This window comes from Ascaphus truei, chromosome 2, assembly GCF_040206685.1.
Source record: "Ascaphus truei isolate aAscTru1 chromosome 2, aAscTru1.hap1, whole genome shotgun sequence".
Lineage (NCBI taxonomy): Eukaryota > Metazoa > Chordata > Amphibia > Anura > Ascaphidae > Ascaphus > Ascaphus truei.
Genome location: NC_134484.1, coordinates 483,514,369 through 483,534,997, shown reverse-complemented (window position 1 = coordinate 483,534,997; position 20,629 = coordinate 483,514,369). Strand labels below are relative to the sequence as shown.

General features: G+C 45.9%; 1 protein-coding gene across 1 annotated transcript in view; it reads left to right on the top strand.

Annotated features, from left to right (window-relative positions):
• LOC142488042 (uncharacterized) overlaps positions 1 to 20,629 on the top strand; it is a 56,903-nt gene that overhangs the window by 21,369 nt on the left and 14,905 nt on the right. Inside the window, exons 2-3 of the mRNA XM_075588391.1 lie at positions 12,081 to 12,469; positions 12,754 to 12,867. Coding sequence (XP_075444506.1) covers positions 12,451 to 12,469; positions 12,754 to 12,867 — 133 coding nt within the window. The 5' untranslated portion in view covers positions 12,081 to 12,450. The remainder of the gene's footprint in view (positions 1 to 12,080; positions 12,470 to 12,753; positions 12,868 to 20,629) is intronic.

The window sequence follows — 20,629 nt, the reverse complement described above, 5'->3', positions numbered from 1 at the left end:
GGGGGTACAAACTGAGAACAACAGAAGTAAATAAAGATTACAATTAGCATAGTGAGTTAATTCTCTCAGTACTGGAACAGCCCGTATAAGAAAGATACAGCTAGCAGATTATATTCACCCTTTCAATCCCTGAGACTTGTAGAGCTGACATATAATTTTAACCCCTTCAATACCCTCCTTTTGTTCTAAAAGAACAACCATTTTGGAACTCTGATGGCCAAACCATTCATATACAGAAGAATGGTATGAACATGTATGAGTTATATTATTCCTGGTTACATATTGATTACAAAAATCAGTACAATCGTCTAGTTCAGCGTTTCCCAAATGGTGGGTCGCGACCCGGCACCGGGTCACGGAAGCAAAATTGCCGGGTCGCAGCGAGGCTGGCCGCACGGCGTCCCCTCCTCCCTCTTGCGGCGGCCCCCCCTCACTCCTTGCGGCGGCCCCCCCTCACTCCTTGCGGCGGCCCCCCCTCCCTCCTTGCGGCGGCCCTCCCTCCCTCCATGCGGCGGCCTGAGGTGAGGTGCGGGACAGTGCTGACGTGGGGCAGGCTGCTATTGCTGGGGTTGTTGGGGTTGTTGGGGATGATGTTGCCACCCATGACATGCTCCGCCCCCAACAGGACACGATGCCCGGCATGATAGGAGGTAGGAAGTGGTGCGGGGGCGCACCTGTGCCTCCGTTCCTGGCGCTCCCTTCCCCTCAGTCCCCTTGGTGCGGGAGATAGGCGCAGGGGGTGGGCAGTGGTGGCTGCGCGGTCGCTGGCGGGCAGAGGGTGCAGGGGGAGGCGTGGAGCCGCCTGCTCGGATCGCAGGCCTTTCCTCTCTCCCCCCCCCCCCCCCCCTCCACTTACTCACATCCATCGCTGCCTCTGAAATAAATTGTGTGTGTGTGTGTATATATAGGGGAGTGTGTGGCTGTGTGGGTGTATAGGGGAGTGTGTGTGTGTATAGGGGAGAGTGTGTGTGTGTGTGGGGGAGAGAGAGTGTGTGCATCAGTGGGTGCGTGCGTGTGTAATATATAGGGGAGAGAGTGTGTGTGTGTGTGTGTGTGTGTGTGTGTGTGTGTGTGTGTGTGTGTGTGTAGGGGGGAGAGAGAGAGAGAGAGAGAGAGAGTGTATCAGTGTGTGCGTATAGGTGAGTGTATTAGTGGCTGCGTGTGTGTGCGTATAGGGGAGAGATAGTGTGTGTATATATATATATATATAGGGGAGTGTTTGTGTATCAGTGGCTGTGTGTGTGTGTATGGGGGAGAGAGTGGGTGTGTGTATCTGTGTGTGTGTATGTATCTGTGTGTGTGTGTGTGTATGTATCTGTGTGTGTGTATGTATCTGTGTGTGTATGTATCTGTGTGTGTGTATGGGGGAGAGAGTGTGTGTGTATATATGTATGTGTGTATGTATCTGTGTGTGTGTATGGGGGAGAGAGTGTGTGTATATATGTATGTGTGTATGTATCTGTGTGTGTGTATGGGGGAGAGAGTGTGTGTGTGTGTATATATGTATGTGTGTATGGATCTGTGTGTGTGTGTATCAGCCACAGCCACTGTGTATCAGTGGCTGTGTGTGTGTCTGTGCAGGTCAGCAGTGGCTGTGTGTGTTTGGTCTGTCTGTGTGAGTGTCTGTAGGTCAGTGACTGTGTGCGTCTGTGCAGGTCAGAGAGAGGGTGGGGGGGAAGGAGAGAGAGAATAGAGGGGATTGGGAGAATATATGAAATCTGTGTGGACATTCATAACGGTTTTATTTTACCTATAGGCGATAAAATTTTTAGTGGGTCACGAAGGAGAAGTTAAAAAATAACCGGGTCACGGGAAAAAAAGTTTGGGAAACACTGGTCTAGTTTAATTTCTACGGAGTCCCGGAGTATGTATATTTCACCTCTTTTCTGAACTGGTTAATTGTACCTTAACATAACAGGTGAGTGTTGACATACTTGGTGTAACACCTTCCCTTGGAAATTATGATAACATATAGCTCCTTCCTGTACTTTCTGACTAAGGTGTAACTTGGCTGGCTCTTTCTTATCTGGAGTAGAATGGTTTGCTGTAAAATTCCATGACAGTTTATCAGAAGTGAGCATCCTAAGCTCTTGATAACTAATTGGGATGGGCACATAAGGGTAACCAAAATTTAGACTTTGGGGCCCGTGTCCACAAATCCAACATGACTCATTTGGTCTAACCTCTTTATGCACTGCCATTGCTGTTTTGATATATATTATCTTGTTCCCATGAGGTTGCATGTAACTCCCTTTTTGTGTCGCTCAGAATATTCTGTACAATTGAACATACAACTGGTGGGTGTAACATTTATGTGTATGTCTCCGTGTGTTGCATATAACAGGCAGTTAGACCCGCAATTAGTCCCCAGATTATAGCTATTATAATAACCACATGGTAAATATTAGGAGCTTGCCGACGGGTCCAGGATGGGTGGACCATGGGAACCAATTGGTGCGGTCTTCACACAGCTTGCGTGTATCCATGTTGGGCTGTCTTCTGTCAAGATTGCAGTATGGGTGACGGCGATGATGGTGGTTGGTTTGCCGAAGGGAGGATCCAGCGTCTTGTTTTTGAACAGTTGCTTGACCAGGACCGTGTCACCTGGTTTGAAAGGGTGTGTTGGCGTACCTGTGGGACAAGGAAGAGACATAGATACATCACCATAGATGCCATTCAACTTGTCAACAAGGTGTATTACATATTCCTGTATTGTACAATTCAGGTCGCCCTTTGTTTTTGGTACCCCATGAGTCTTTGTCCATGGGGTAGGGAATGGCCTACCCATTAGTATTTAAAATGGGGAGAGCCCAGTTGTCTTATTAGGGGTCATCCTTATTTCCACTAATACAGCGGGCAGGTGATCTGGCCAATTATGGAAAGTCCCTCCGGTACCTTTCCTAATCTTATCTTTTATTGTACGGTTAGTCCTTTCCACTTGGCCTGAGGATTGAGGATGATATGGGATGTGGAATTTCCAATCAATGCAGATCATGTTACAGATATGCTGGTTAAGTTTTGCCGTAAAAGGGGTTCCCTGATCGCTATTGATAGTTAAAGGGCATCCGAAACGAGGGATAATTTCTTTGTACAAAATCTTGGCTACCGTCTTGGCATCTTCCTTAGATGTAGGAAATGCCTCTACCCATTTAGAAAATTGATCCACAATAACCAGTAAGTACTGCAAACTTCCCTTAGCCTTGGGCATGTGTGTAAAATCTATCTGTAACTGTTGCATAGGGCCCTCAGGGGGTGGCAAATGTTCGTGTATTCCGTGAATGGTGCCTGTGGGGTTGTTCCTTGCACATGTGAGACATCGCGATAATTGTGTTTCCACCAATACAGGTAAATCTTTTATAGCAAAACGAGATTGAATATTTTTACATGTCTGCTTTTTACCAATATGACCAAAACCGTGAAAATGGCTGATGAAAATGGGGGCCGCCATGCGCGGTATCCCCACCTTACCCTCCTTGTCTGACCATAGAGAATGTTCATCGATGGTCAGACCCTTCTTTTTCCAGAAAGTGACATCATCCTCAGAGGCCAAAGCCTGTAAGGAGGAGATATCGGACTCAGGAATCGGGGCGGTCATAGCCAGCGAGACCTGCAAAAAGTGAGACGTGTCATACTGGGGGTGAAAATGATCTAACAATGCGGCCTTCTTAGCAACTGTGTCAGCCAAATCATTGCCTCTAGCCATGGTTACTTTGCATTCAATTGGAACCCCGCCTACACCGGTAGAGGACTCACTTGTGTTTGACACTAGCCCGTTGTATTCTCTCTGAGAAATGGAAGACTTAGTTGCTCCTCTGTCTACTAAAAAAATCATACATCTTGCCATCTACAGCAAGAGTAGTCAGAGGCAACGTTTCCCAGCGAGAGTACAATTGGGTAAGATAACAAGCGAGGGGTTCCATCCTCCGGCCCCCCTATTGTGGGTTGTTGGGTTTCCACTGCACCCGGAGATCATGACCTGCCGGAGGACCCCGATAATAGGGACGTGCCCACATAGGTTGATTAGGGTTTTTGTGAATGTCAGTGTTGCCCTAAGGTGTGGTGTATCTTGGGAACCACCCTGGTTTTGAGGGGGTTGGGGACACTCGGTGCCAATGGCCAAAATTACCACAATTAAAACAAGCCCCATTATTTTAGGTCTACCTCCAGACTGGTTACGTGGTTCGGCAAAAAACCTTCTACCCTGATTTCTACCTCGTCCTCTTCCTCTACACCTGCCATCGTCAAAACACATACTTGCATTTTCTTTTTTATTTACTTTAAGAGGGGAAAAAACACCTGCTGCATCTTTAATTCTGCACGCTTGCTCCCAATCAGATATTTTCAATTTATTGTTTGGAAGAAGCTTGTGGGGAGCGCAGAGTTTCACCATGTAAAGGGAATGAAATATACAATAGTGTAATATATCCTAAATACCTATAACAATGTGCATGGGGATCGAGATTAAGAACTCACATTCTCCCAGACAAATAACAGCATTGGAAGACAATATGTAGACTCTGTAGTTTGCAGGGGGGGTCTTGCTTAGAATCCTCTCCCTGGTATCAGTGGAACTGAACCCTCGGTGAAAACAGAAACTACTCTAGTGCAACATTGTATGTTCACTAATGATATATTCAATAAAAACAGTGGTAATCCACACTTACATAAGCACCATGTGAATAGACACGTAACAATCAAATCGCAGCAGCAGTATACACAATCTACCCCACTCCCGATCGGACTCCTGAAGAAGCTGGCATGCCAGCGAAACGCGTAGAGTGGACTAGCAGCAACCCAGAGTGTGCCCCCCATGCCCCTGAACCCGTGTGGATCCATTTCAATATCGATCGCGAAACCGGAAGTGACGCGACGGGCCGGACCGGAAGTGAGGCGACGCGATCCCGGGAGTGGGGTAGATGGTGTATACTGCTGCTGCGATTTGATTGTTACGTGTCTATGCACATGGTGCTTATGTAATTGTGGATTACCACTGTTTTTATTGAATATATCATTAGTGAACATACAATGTTGCACTAGAGTAGTTTCTGTTTTCACCGAGGGTTCAGTTCCACTGATACCAGGGAGAGGATTCTAAGCAAGACCCCCCCTGCAAACTACAGAGTCTACATATTGTCTTCCAATGCTGTTATTTGTCTGGGAGAATGTGAGTTCTTAATCTCGATCCCCATGCACATTGTTATAGGTGTTTAGGATACAGTATATTACACTATTGTATATTTCATTCCCTTTACATGGTGAAACTCTGCGCTCCCCACAAGCTTCTTCCAAACAGTCAAGAGAGGAGGAACTGGATCTTCTCCTAAGAGGGTTGAGCAGCGAACTTTACTATTATAATTTTTGAACACTGGTTATATATTTATCACGATATATTTATATTGATATATATCAATATCACTATATATTTATTTTTATTTTTATCACATCTTTATCGGAAGCGCCTCACAATTTTTGTTTTATAATTTTCAATTTATGCCAGTTGTCAACACACATCCGAACAGTTTGTGCATTGGTAGGTAGCATATTATTAATTGCATGTTGAATATACAATGGACCAAGAGCATCCTCTAGTGACAGACCACAATCATTCTTCCAACACTCTTTAAATCTCCTTAAAAACTCTGTGACTGACTCATGTGATTTCTGGACACAGGCTATAGCCTCTGAGATATCTTGCCTAGACCCATGTTCATCAATCAGAACCTTTAAAACCTGTTTACACAACTCGCCGATCCAATCTGCCTGTGCCCACATATTACCCTTTACATCAGTGGGTCTATCATAGTCACTCTTTAGATTGTCACAACGCGTGGACCATTTAATTCCTGTATGTTTAGTGACTGTGTCTAACAGAAAAATAAAATCAGCCCCAAGCAAATTCATCCCCTTTGCATACCTTTTAAGATACCTTACTGCTGCTTCAGGGTGTTTAGTGGTATCAGGACAGGCTTTTGCCCATGCATTAAGAGTCATTAATATCAGGGGGTTTAGTAATCAACTGGTCGCCCACAGTCATAAATGGCATTGTAACAACAGTGTCAACCTGGGCTGAAGGTGCCACACAATCGGCTATGGTTTGTAAGAGACCTCTAAGACTACTCATGGTCCACGACTTATCACTGCTCTTTTGAGGGCTGACTAACTCAGTGAGAACAGTAGTTGTTTTGATAGAGCAATTTGTAGTTTTTAGAGATGTTGACCCCTAGATATTTAATATGAGTTGGTCGCCATTTAAACTTGAATTTTTGTTGTAGAATTTGGATCTCGGGGTGTGGGAGGGACAGATTCAAGGCTTCTGATTTGTTCTTTGTTGATTTTGTATCCTGATAGCCCACTACATTTCTCTAGTGACTTCAGCAGATTTGGTAGAGAGATCAGTAGGTTGGCTAAGGTTAGAATGACATCATCTGCGAACAGCGATATATTGTAATTATTGTCACCTATGTTTATTCCTTGAATAACTGGGTGCTTTCTGATCTTTGAGGCCAGAGGCTCAATTGATAGAGCAAAGAGGAGGGGAGATAGGGGGCAGCCCTGCTTTGTGCCATTCTTAATATTTGTCTATAGTTTATGTATGGAGAGTATATTAGGTTCAAATATAATCCATTTATTAGCATAGTAATAATATACACTCACATGAAAAAGTCCTGATCACCAACTGTAAAGGTCCGTGCACTCTTCCATTATAGAAAATTCCTGCTTCGGCGTCCGGTGTACACCTGAGCCTTACAAGGCTGCATTAACGGAGAAATCCGTTGCTCGAATTTTGTCCAAAGGAGGTTTCCGTACGGATGTGTACAGTTGCTGACCAGGACTTATTCATGTGAGTGTATATTTTTACTATGCTAATAAATGGATTATATTTGAACCTAATATACTCTCCATACATGAGACCTTATTACGGGGAGGATTACGTGACGAGGATGTGTGAACAGCACTCTTCGGTTCAAAAAGCCAAGTGTGAGGCTGAACACCAGAACACCAGGATAAGACCCACCTGTTGGACAGAAGTTTGGAGGAAAGAAAACATTTAAGGGATCAAGTAATACACATGGCCGTGTAAGTAATGCTATATTATATTACATTTCTATCCCAGTCTGGTTCTGCTAATACCAGTGTGAGTGTATTGACTCGTTTACAACCCTTGTACATTACACTGAGTACTATGGTGGTCTGGTTATACTCATTGCCATTCCATCATTGAGATCTGCAAGTTGATTCAAATATGTTGATTGAATAATTTGTTTATTTATCTTGTGCTCCCCAATGTTTCTATTGTTCACATATACCTAAGGATCCTGGATAGATCCTAGTGGGGTTGAGCTGCAGGAGCCTACATTACATCAAGTGCCCCCATTATTTGGGGTCCACTTGGGAGACATTAAAACGACGGTAATATTTATTACTATCTTACTTTTTTCTATCTGCCATTGAGGTAGCGCCCAAGTTTTCTTTTATCTAACATCCCCCACTGCATTTGACACTACATTTAGCATTATTTTTACTTTTGGGCCCCTCTGAAGATCCTCTAAATCCTCATTTATGCTAACGATAATGATACAGCTGGTTGGCCATCTTAACTTTCTAGAGTGGGGGGGACGGAGCTCTGCTCGGTACCACTGGTATCGGGCTCAAGTCCTGGCCTGGCATTTGTGCCGGGCCAATTATCCACCACCCACCATGGACCCCAGGTCGGCGCTTGGCTGAAGCCCATTTATCAGGGGTATCGTACCTGGTTGTGCGTGTCTGCAAGGTTTCATCCGGTGTTGTAGCTGGGGTTGTTGGTTGGGCCGGGCGTCTTTGCTATGCTGCCTCCACTCCTGGCTAGCCTCAGACCGGGCACCTGTCTCTCACCCCTCCCTAGGGTCCCTCGCCCTGACTTCGGATGGTCGCGGTCCCCTCCCGCAGATCTGGATGAGGGGGTTGGGGCACAGGGCATGGAGGAGAGGGGAGGGGGGGAAGCGTCCGGCTCTACAGTAGAGCTCAGAGATCCGGTGCCATCTTGGAGGGGAGGGGGGGGGGGAGCGTCCGGCTCTACAGCAGAGCTCAGAGACCCGGTGCCATCTTGGAGGGGAGGGGGGGAAGCGTCCGGCTCTACAGCAGAGCTCAGAGACCCGTGCCATCATGGAGGGGGGGGGGGGAAGCATCCGGCTCTCCGGCAGAGCACAGAGCTCCAGCATGGAAGGGGAGGGAGCCTCCGGATCTCCTGCAGAGCTCCGGAGCCCTTACGCTGCTCTCCCAGTCACCCCCGTCCCCCACGATCTTCCATGTCCCCCTTGCGCCTCCTCTCCTGGCTCGCTGGCGCTCCTCTGACCGGCCACCCAGGTCTCTTCCACCTCTCCCGCCCGCGAACACGTCGTTCCAGGCCCAGGACGGTTGCGGCCTCCACCCGTAGTTTTGGGCATGGACATGGGGGTTGGGGTGCAGGGCACAGGGGGAATTGGGGAACGGGGTATGGAGCTGGGGCATGGAGGGAGTTTTGTTATGGAGCACTGAGGGGGGTCAGGGGGAGAGGAAGCATGTCCGGTATGGATGTCCCCCTTGAACCCGTGTGGTGTGCCCGCTCTCCTGCAGCGCTTGGGACTCCAGCCACGCTTGGAGCTCTGGAGCCCACATGTTTCTCGCCAATTCGGATCTCCTTTGTTGCGCTCGTGGGCACGGGTGTACTCTGCGTTGATCTTCTAATCCCCAGGACTGGGTGGGTCCTATGATGTCCCGCCAGCCCAAGCGGAGAGGTAGGCAAACGCTTCTTATGTTTCTATTTGGACCTTTTGCTTGTTGTTTGTGGGTTTTTTTTTTTATTGGATCTTTCTTTTTTCCTTGTGGTTGTGGTTCTTTTCTTTTGTTGAGGCTGGGGTCTTTGGTAAGTCGCTGAGCAGGGGAAGGGGGTGTAAAGGGGGTGGGGTCGGCTCCTATTTCTTGCTAGTGGGTCTAAGGTGATTCTATGAGGCTAACCATTCTGAGGTGCGTGGGGGACTTTTTGCCGTTCTGGGCTCTGATGTTTGGGCCTTGGAGGTATGTAGGAATTTTGGACTTTCTTCTGGATAACTCAGGATGAATTGTTTTCCGTTTTTATGACCATTACTTTGAATGGGAAGCCCCATCTGTATTTGATTCCCCTCTCTCTCAAGAGGGAAGTCACTGGTTTTAGGTCTCTCCGTCTGGTCACTGTTTCTTTAGCAAGATCGTTGAATATTTGAAGGTTGTTCTCGAAGTGGATGTCCCCTCTTTCCCTGCAGCATCTGATGATTCTTTCTTGAGTGGTGTAATGATGCATCTTGACGATCACGTCCATGCATCTCTTGGGCTCTTCTGATCTAGGGCCTAAGGCCCTGTGGGCCCCTTCCATCTCAATATCTTTCTTCCAGCGATGGAGCAATGTTTTTAAATAATCTGTTAAGATGGGGGCGTAGGCCATCCATAGGAATAGTTTCCGGGATATTCCGGATTCTAACGTTCTGTCTCCTCTCCCTATTTTCTTGGGCTTCTTTGAGGAGTTTGAACTATGAAATCAGTTTCAGGATTTCGTCATCTGTTAGTGCTTGCAGCTGGAGGGAGTCCTCCATTTTGGACTGTAGGTCTGTGGTCCGCTGGCTCAATACTGCAATTTCTTCTTTAAATTCTTTGACTGCTGAGCGGAGTTATGATTGTGTTGTCGTTTTTAAAGAGCTCTTCGATGAACCCTCTTCAAGTGGCCCTCCCCAGCCTGATCTTCCTGCTCACATGCTTTATCTGCTCCAAGATCTACTCCCTCATGGTCGGCTGCACGCTGAGAGCCTCCAAAGAAGCACGTAGGTTCCTTTGCCGTGGGTTTTTTATACTTTACTGACATCTTGGTTTGGTTCTGGGGTTTTGTGATGCTTCTTGTACCTTTTTTGTTGGGGAAACTTGTATTATTTATTATTATTATTCATGTGAGGGTCCCAGGAGCTCTCTCGATTCCTGGCTTCCATCTCTGGTGACGTCCAAAGTGCTGAGTCCCCTCAAGTGTCTTCGTTTTGTAATCTCTATCTTTGACCTCCAATGGCTTCAGAGCTTGTTCCATTTTATTTTTGAAAATTCAGCTTGATCCTGCAATTTCTCCACTTAGAGCAAGCACAGGAAAGAGGTTGAAGCTCTGAGTTTGCATCAATGTCTCCATCATATTTTTCTGCTCTGCCGATTTTCGTGGCATCAGCTTCAATTTTCCACGCCCAGGGGCGTACTGACATTTGGGAATGGAGCAGCCTCTCTGTTTAAATAAAACAAGCATTTGCCTAAATATGCATTGCTTGTCACTGATTATCTATACCCATAAAGGGGCATAGATAAGAACATTGGCAGTTAATGGGCAGCCTACAAAAAATACATAATTAAATAACATACTGTACAACTAATGTGTTTGTTGCCTTTGCTGTATTCACCCTCCAAATCCTGCTCCATCAGCAACTCTTGACCCATGATGCAATGCTCCTCAAACAGCTGATGTGAGAAGTCTCAGATCATATTTTGATTGAAGAGACGTTTCCGGTAAGAGGAACAAACAGAAAAGGTCTGTTATAGCAGAAAAGCTCTAAGAAAGAGGAAGTACTAATTGTATATGTGTGTGTATATATGTGTGTGTATAAGGTAGCGCCACTAGGGGACTGGTGTATGTGTGTATATATAATATATGTGCAATAGCGTCTAAAAGTGATAAATAATAATTCTAACATTTGCATAGAAGCCTATGTGATACAGATACCTCTGTTGGTGTAGTGCACAATTGCTGAAACAAACTGACAGATTACACTCTAAGGTACATAAAAGAGTGCAAATGCATATATTAGATAGGATATCAAATAAAAACATGTGCAAAAGTCCAACCCTAAATTGAGTCCTGATAGGTTCAACAGAACAAATAAAGGTCCAGGGGTCCATGGCTGCTCTCAAATGGAATAACCAGTTCCAATGATGATTCTATGGGAACGAAAAGAGAACAGAGAGCGCACACCTCATAGCGTAAACTTGTACATTTAATAAAAATAGGGATAGGGGAAGGGATTAAAAACACTCACAAAGGTAGTACAGGCATACCCCGCTTTAACGTACGCAATGGGACCGGAGCATGTATGTAAAGCGAAAATGTACTTAAAGTAAAGCACTACCTTTTTCCCACTTATCGATGCATGTACTGTACTGCAATCGTCATATACGTGCATAACTGATGTAAATAACGCATTTGCAACAGGCTCTATAGTCTCCCCGCTTGCACACAGCTTCAGTACAGGTAGGGAGCCAGTATTACTGTTCAGGACATGCTGACAGGCGCATTCGTGAGCTGCCGTTTGCCTATTGGGCGATATGTACTTACTCGCGATTGTCCTTAAAGTGAGTGTCCTTAAACTGGGGTATGCCTGTATGTAACAAGCGATTTGTGATATCATCACCATGAGGTAAGCACCGTCCCGGATCACGTGGACAGTCCAAAGGAAAGTTCTTGCCGAATCACCAGAAAAAGTTCATCCTCTATTTCGTCCCACAGATTGTGTTCCGCATGTCTGCTTACAGTGTAGCTTACGAGTAAGGCAGCCTCAATACAGCTCCCTGCACGCTCCGGCCGTAAAGCGTGCACTTGCGTGATCACGTAGTGTCGTAATTGGCATACCCTGACGCGTTTCATCACACTATGCAACTGATACTCAGTGAGGGGAGATAGGAGACCTCCTCCATCCTAGTTTAAAATCTCCTCCAACCTTTATAGCATTCTCCCCCCTTGCACAGAAGATACATACTAACTCATTTTTAATGCCATCTTACGCAAGTTTATATAATTATTTCACATAACTCTGCTTAGAAAAACAAAACAAATAATAAACTCTTTATACTTTTCTAGATGGTTATGTTGTGACACAATCCTGAGCCATTAAAGTTTTGCAGTGTCTGAAATTAAGTGCCTGTTTGCGAATGGACCATATGGGTTTTTTGGTGCCCCTGTCTTCTCCAACTCCTTTGGGGTTAATAATTTAGGTTTGAAAGAGCTGATACTAAATGCGGTATATGTGTTCAAAAAACTAATCATTCCAATTCTGTTTTATATACAGGCACATTCTAAAATCCAACACATATGGATTAAGTAACCTCCGGTCAGCATCTCCAGAGCGGCACTGCCCACTGCCAGCACCTCCAGAGCAGCGCTGCCCACTGCCAGCACCTCCAGAGCAGCACTGCCCACTGCCAGCACCTCCAGAGCATCACTGCCCACTGCCAGCCCCTCCAGAGCAGCACTGCCCACTGCCAGCACCTCCAGAGCAGCACTACCAGCACCTCCAGAGCAGCGCTGCCCACTGCCAGCACCTCCAGAGCAGCACTGCCCACTGCCAGCACCTCCGAGCAGCACTGCCCACTGCCAGCACCTCCAGAGCAGCGCTGCCCACTGCCAGCACCTCCAGAGCAGCGCTGCCCACTCCCAGCATGGATCCACGCTTGTTTAGTGAGTTGAGAAGATATTTTGGTGTCTTTGAAATCTGCAAGAGGGGAATATCTGATTATTTGGCAGTTATGCGAGTCAAACACCCAAACTAATCTTGTTTTCTTATTGAACTATCAGCAGGTAAGAAGATAATATATCTTCTCCTGTTATTTTCTGCCAGAAGGGCTAGTAATACATTTCTTTACAAGAGGTATTATATTATACCAATATCAGAGGAGGTGATATCACAAGAAGCGCTGCCACTCCCAGCTTTACATGATGGATTTTCCTTTTCTTGTTGCCAGGTTTCCCAGTGATTGTGCCGGAGAGTTTAGAGATTAAATCAGAGAAGGAAGAGGCGAACACTGAGGAACATCTGACCCCAATAAAGGAAGAAATAGATGCATTTCCTGTTTGTGGTAAGTACCCTTACATCCTCACTTGTCTTTATTCAATATGTTTAAAAATGGACTGAAAGGTCTAAAATATTTTGGGAAATAATATTAAAGCATGCATACAATAATAAGATACCTGTCCTACTGAAAAAAATCATTTGTCTAAGGTTATATTGGGAATATTATTGTTATTGAGGTTTGAACATTGGTAGCTCCGAAATGTTTTCAGCACTCAGGGGTAAAAACTTATTTGCACTCAAAGGGTTAATAACAAAGTAAAATCAATCACTTCACCCCTCCCCCATAGGGATCAGTATAGAGTATTTCTTTATATTGATATCACAAGAAGCGCCCACTCCCAGCTTTACATGATGGATTTTCCTTTTCATGTTGCCAGGTTTCCAAGTGGTTGTACTGGAGAGTTTAGAGATTAAGGGGCTTATGCAGAGAGGAACGTTAAAAAATTGTAAAACGGCTATAAAATAGCCACAGAATTGCCGTTAGTTAAGGTCTTATGCAGAGAACATTTCGGCGAGTTCAGATTTGCCTTAAACTCGCCATACCGTAGCGCGAGCTAGATAGACAACATTGTATGTGTGTCACTTAGTAGCTGTGAGTGTGTGTGTGTCAGTAGGGAACCTGTGTGTGTGTGTGCGTGTGTGTGTGTGTGTGTTTATTAGATAATATTTTACAAATAAAACAAAAGGCATGTTGTGAGAATACATTATTTATTAACATTGTGCAACTTTGATAACAATATTGAGTTACGCAGACACACACGCGCACACGCATACACATACACACAGACACACTCACACACAAACAGAAAGGCACACACACACATGCATACACACAGACACACAGAAACACACAGAAATGCACACACACACATGCATACACATACAGTGCACACACATAGACATACACCCACACCCACACACACACACACACACACACACACACACATGCATACACATAGACATACACCCACACACATGCATACACATACACACACACAATGCACACACACAATGCACACACACATACACACACACACACAGAGGATACATGGATCGGGGCAGAAGGGGAGACAGAGCTTAAGGTGGCGGACCGGGGCCGGCCGCGTCATTGGCCGGGGGCGGGCCAGTGACGTATCGGAGCTGGTTCGCCCTAATTGGGCGAACGGCTCACGTGACCGTCCTGTGTCGGCGGTAAGCGGGGGAATTTAAAATTCCCCCAAGTACCCGCGCCACCCGGAACGGAATACCCCCAGATACCCGCGCCACCCGGCACGGAATACCCCCAAGTACCCGCGGCAGCCGGCACGGAATACCCCCAGGTACCCGCGCCACCCGGCACGGAATACCTCCAAGTACCCGCGCCACCCAACACAGCATGTGGGGGTTTACCACAAGGATCGTGTGTACCCCCAGATACCCTCCCTACCCCCCAGCACAGCACCCTATGCTCCATACCCCTCTCCTGTCTCATTTGGGAAAGAAGCCCCACAGACCCTATTCCGTATTGGGATCATTTTGATAACCCCCCCCCCATCCATCTATCCCCACCCCATCTCGCCCTCCCTCCCACCCCCCCCACCCCCATCTCGCCCTCTCTCCCCCCCCCCCCCATCTCGCCCTCCCTCCCACCCCCCCCCCCATCTCGCCCTCTCTCCCCCCCCCCCATCTCGCCCTCCCTCCCCCCCCCCCATCTCGCCCTCCCTCCCCCCCCCCCATCTCGCCCTCTCCCCCCCCCATCTCGCCTTCTCTCCCCCCCCCCATCTCGCCCTCTCTCCCCCCACCCTGCATGGATCCACCCCCCTGTCAAGGTAAAAACCCTGCGTAATCAAATTAACGACACTCCATGGTCTCTCCATGTTTGCCGGCCAGGGTGGATAACACGCGTGCCGTGGGCAAAAGTGTTTTTTTACCAACGCCGCGGGCCAGTGATCGGCCCGTCTTCCCTGACGGGCAAGTACCACAGCCTGTGCTTCGTCTGGCATGGATATCTCCGCCGGAGATAGAGCTGGCCCCCCTTGAATATTCGGCCCCCCCTGGAATATTCTGCCCCCCCTTGAATAAACTGCCCCCCCTGGAATGAACCGCCCCCCCCCCTGGAATAAGATGCCCCCCTGGAATAAACTCCCCCCCCCCCCCCTGTAATAAGCTGCCACCCTGGAATAAGCTCCCCCCCCACCTGGAATAAGCTGCCCCCCTGGAATAAAGTGTGGAGACACCACAAAACATGTACAAAATAAACGTTTATGACAGTAATGATGGGGACGAGTAAACATGAGAACAGCAAAAAATTGCAACTTGCCATCTTTTCCTGGAAACCTGGAACTCGCCATACTATGGCACATATTGGCGTGTTCCAGCGATTCAGAGCTTCTGGAATACCACGCTATATTAGCATGGCGAGTTCCAGGTTCTCGCCACGAGTTTGCCGACTTTTACACCTCTGAAAAATTTTCTGGCCACTTTTAAAAATCGCGCCATTTTCTCCCGAATTTAAGGATTTCTGGCTAGTTTTTTCGCCAGAAGATGGCGCTATTTCCTTATCTATGCTCTCTGCATAAGCCCCCAAGTCAGAGAAGGAAGAGGCGAACGCTGAGGAACATCTGACCCCAATAAAAAGTGAAACTGTTCCATTTCCTGTCTCTGGTGAGTCCCTTTTCCCCTTTGTCTGCACAAAGGGATGTTATCTTGTTACACGGAGCATGGTCACATTTAGCGAATATTCATGGTTCATTGCATCTCATAGGAAGTCCCCAGGCCTGCTGGGTGTTCTGGGACAAGCCACATGCAGCAGAGTTAGAAGTGCAATATGGCTCTCAAACATGTATAAAGGTTGGAAATGCAGAGTTATGGGTATCTGACCATCAATAGATACGATAAAACGTATTTGGGAAAACAAATTCAAGGGACCCTTCCCTAACTAACCTGGTTCCCCAGCTTAAACAAGACCCTCTCATTTAGGGTCATTAGATATTCAATAATAGCCACAGACTTTAGACATAGCTTAACTGATAGATGGGGGACAGCGTCCCAAGAGTCCAGGCAATTCTTCCGGACAGTGAGTCATGATGGGGGCGTCTTAACCGACTGGATAGACACATTACAAATTAAACACATTTTTCCTTCATGTTTGCATTTTCAAGTGTATTTATTACCCTGACCTCTGGAGGGGCTATAGCGTCAATACTTGTCACACTTTTCCCTGTGTATGCTTTATGCTGAACTGGTAGTCATACACAGTATGACACAGTATGACAGAGACTTTTCTCACAATCTGTTCTTTACTTCGGCTGGGCGGCCATTTTAAACCCCTGCATTTATTTGCAAACCCAGAGACTTTTTTTAGTGTCGACCCACATTCTCCACCATACTGCTGCGGCAGCTTTTATTCTAACACATCGCCGGTTTTTCCCTGGCTTTTTCCTGGAATGCGACACACTGCACCTGCCGCATGCCGCGTTCATTTTGCGTCCCCAGTCACGGGTCATGCGCGGTTGATGCGTTTTATTGAGACTGGTTCGGATTTAATAGGTTGCAATTCTTCGCGTGTCCGCCAGATGGCAGATATTCATGAATTGTAATGCGAATGCGCTTCAGTAATGTGTCGACTTGCAGGTGTTCCGTGTAAAAAAGATACCACAGTGTGCTATTGTAACTTGGCCTTGAGACTGAAGGAAGAGGTTGTAAAAATGTATCAATTTTGGCTTTTCATAATAAAGAAAGACAAAGACCAGTTTCGGTTACAGTATTGTCCAGAGACCCACTGCCCGCCATGAGTGTTCAAGTGCAGCCCGCTTTCCAAAAACCCGACAGAAGTTACGCGTATTTGATATGGGCCGCGATTAATGCAACAGAGGATAAGATGGCAACAGTTGTTCAAATTTATCAGTATTTTATCGAAAACTATGACTTTTACAAATTTTCGCCAGCTCCTCATACGTGGAAGCGTGCAGTAAGGAAAAGGTTATGTAGCGATCCCTGTTTTTATCGTATTGAGCCACAATTTGTTGGAGGGTATTGGTGTGTATCACCGGCTTTTTCCTGTATCTATGATCATGATGACGTCAAAAGGCGAAAGGTCATGTTGAAACCAACTAAGAAACGACAGTCGCTGCCAAGCAATGTACCAGCAACGGCTTCCAATGACGGTCCCACCGTCAGTGACAACCCTTGCTGTCTATCCAGCAAGCCTGAGCCGAATTTCGCGTGCAGTTTCGATCAAGCTTGCATGTACCTAAGCAATTTCCAGCCTCATCAGCTCACTACAGGTGTACTAGTCCCACTGCAAACTATCGACGTGGATGATCAAGAACACTGGACTGGCAGTGGATGGGCGCCGGCGCCAGCTGAATGGGAAATTCTATGGTGAGTATTGTTAGTATTGCTGCCGTATTATTTTCTGTGGTTTTTTTTTATTTTGACAATACAGTATCAATATCGGTGCGATTTGAAAGACAAGCGATTCTCCTGTAAGCAATATCATTGGCTGAGCGGCTTCTACAGTACTGTACTGCAGATACTGAACAATTGGTGGAATGCTAGGCGCATGCGCATTGGAACCTTCTTGAAACGCATTTGCGTGTCATTACATCGACGGTAGGCGCGTGCGCATGTGAACAGGAGACGCCCCCCAAGAAAATTATTGGTGGGACTGGCTGGGAATGTCTTTAGAGGGCTGACCATTACAGTAAAACTTTTCTTTTTGTTTTTCATCAGAAAAGAAAACGGCTAATGGAGGGATTTCGATAATATCGCTTTGTGTAACAATGCCTGCACATTGCTGAATCGGATTTAAAAAACCACGTACCGGAGTCTACATTTTAGCTGCCGTAGTTATTTATTAGGATAGAATACTGTAATACTGTACCTGAAACAGTATGCTGATGTTTTCAGGCCGTACAGTATACAGTAGTATATATATATTTTGTATATTTATATTTATATTACAACAGTATATAACTATATAATAGGAACTGCATTAGGCAGCGAGGCATTTAAAGTGAGGCTTTTAAGTGATAAATACAGTTAGACTACAGTTAATATAAATATATATATATAGTTAATATACTCACTTTCTTCATGCAAGACCAATAACCAATAACCTCAGCTGATATGACATGGATCTAATTGCATTCTCTTCACAGGTATGTTCCTGATGGTGAAACCCTGTGTATAAGACTGAATCTGGCCTTGTAGAATTGATATAAGTATGTTCCTGATGGTGAAACCCTGTGTATAAGACTGAATCTGGCCTTGTAGAATTGATATAAGTATGTTCCTGATGTTGAAACCCTATGTATAAGACTGAATCTGGCCTTGTAGAATTGATATAAGTATGTTCCTGATGGTGAAACCCTGTGTATAAGACTGAATCTGGCCTTGTAGAATTGATATAAGTATGTTCCTGATGGTGAATCCCTGTATATAAGACTGAATCTGGCCTTGTAGAATTGATATAAGTTAGTATGTTTGAATGTAAAAAGTATTTTTTTTTCTCCTCTTAACTCTGTGCTGTTAATTGACCAAATGGAACAAGCTGACTGATGGGGGAGGGTCATGTGACTGTTTTAGATGTATATAACAAACACCTTTGCTGCATTGGGCACGAACTGCATATGGCAGCGAGGCATTTAAAGTGAGTCTTTTAAGTGATAAATACAGTTAGACTAGAGGTGACTGGGGACTGCATCTACTGCACACTCTTTAACTCAAGACAACAAACGGTAAGCTATTCAGATCACACTATGATCCCATGCTTGCTAACCTGCCTATTTCAACCCCCCACCCCTTTACAACTTATTTACTGCAGTCTCTCCCAAAACTGACTGCACAAAACACTGAAACCCTGATTTGACCCTAGCATTGCAATGCAGCAAAACACTTGACAAGGTACAGGCTCACCCCTGATGTTTAGTCTGCACACACTCACTCTGCTCACAACAGTTCCATGCAGCACTGCCTACCTCTGGCATCATGAACCTGCTATTTATTTTAACATTTCTTTCTCCTGGCCTCATGGAGATGTTACTCCCTCTATCCACTACAAACTCCTCCATCCTGGCCCACACCCAACATCACCATACACCCTGGACTACTCAAAAGCCTTGCACTATCTACTGAATGTTGGTGGAGAACTCTAAAAACCAGCACACCAACCACTGCTCACTCTAATGGAAAACACCACAAATTTACAACTTGCAAACAACTACCCAAATTTCTAGTCATACTATTACTCTCTCTAGCAGGTGATATTGAAACTAACCCAGGTCCTCCCAGTTCAACTCTGTCCCATGCCCCTGTGAATTCCACCTTTAAATTCCAAAAAGGGCTATCTGTCGCCCATATAAACATCCGGAGCCTGCTGCCCAAACTGGGTGAACTAAGGGCATGGTGCCTTATGCATAAACCCAAAGCCATCGTTCTTACAGAAACATGGCTATCCCCTAAAACCCCTGATGCAAATATCGCCATTCAGGGATACTCCATTTTTAGGAGAGATAGATCAAAGAGAGGAGGAGGGGTGTTATTTTATATTGCAGACACATTACAATTTACACTGTTAAATTGCCCACCAAGTCCACCCACTTTTGAAACTCTAGTGGGCAAAATCTGCCACCCCTTTTCTAAGCCCATCTTGCTTGCTGGCATCTACCGCCCCCCTAAAGCCCCTCTACAATCCTTGACTGATATCACCCATTTTCTTGGCTCCATTTCCTCTCTGAATGAGAAGAGTGAGCTGCTAGTTCTTGGGGATTTCAACTTCAATTGGCTTGACCCTAAAAACCACAAAATCCAGATACAACTCAAGTCACTTAACCTATCGCAACTTATTTCCCAACCCACACGGATAAACCTGAAATCGCATAACCATTCCTTGCTAGACTGGATTCTCTCCTCAAACCCCAGCAGAATCCAATCCTCTGGCATCCTTCCTGATATTTTCAGTGACCATGCAATAGTGTACTGTGTAAGGAAAATTAAACCGCCCCATTCAAGCCCTAAAGTTCTCCTCACTAGAACATTTAAAACCTTTAACCCACAACAGTTTCTGGATGACCTTACCAACTGCCCATGGCACAGAATCGATTTAATTCCCGACCCCGATTCTGCGCTCGACTATTTCCAATCCGAGTTCTTAAAACTCTGCGATACCCATGCTCCACTACGCAAAATAAGGGTACGGGGGGCCCACCTTCCATGGGTAACACCTGACCTTATAGCACTCTACCAGTTCAGGGATGCCTTGTGGAAAAGCTACAAAGTAACTGGCACTACCAAGGATCTCAATCACTACAAATGCATGCGGAACATGTGCACAAGGCAAACACGGCACGCAAAAGCACAATATTACTCTGACAATCTCCACCAAAATACATCAAACCCAGCTAACTTCTGGAAGGTTATCAACAATATATTCCAGCCTCCTAACCATCAACAACCAAGTAATATCACTAAGGGGGATATTACTCTGACAAACCCCACTGACATTGCAAATGCATTCAATGATTACTTTGTGGGGTGTGCTACTAACTTATTAGCAAAACGCAGCACAAACCCCAAACATGAATCTCATCCTGGGAGTATCCCTACAGTCCCACCCCCTCCCAACACTGCCCACAATTTTCAATTTAGCCCAGTATCTGAAGAGGAGATTACACAAGCGCTCCTCAAACTAAAACTAAGCAGCCAATGTGGACCCGACTTACTACAATCTAGGTTCCTACGAATTGGTGCCCCAGCCATTGCCAAACCAATTGCGTCCATAGTCA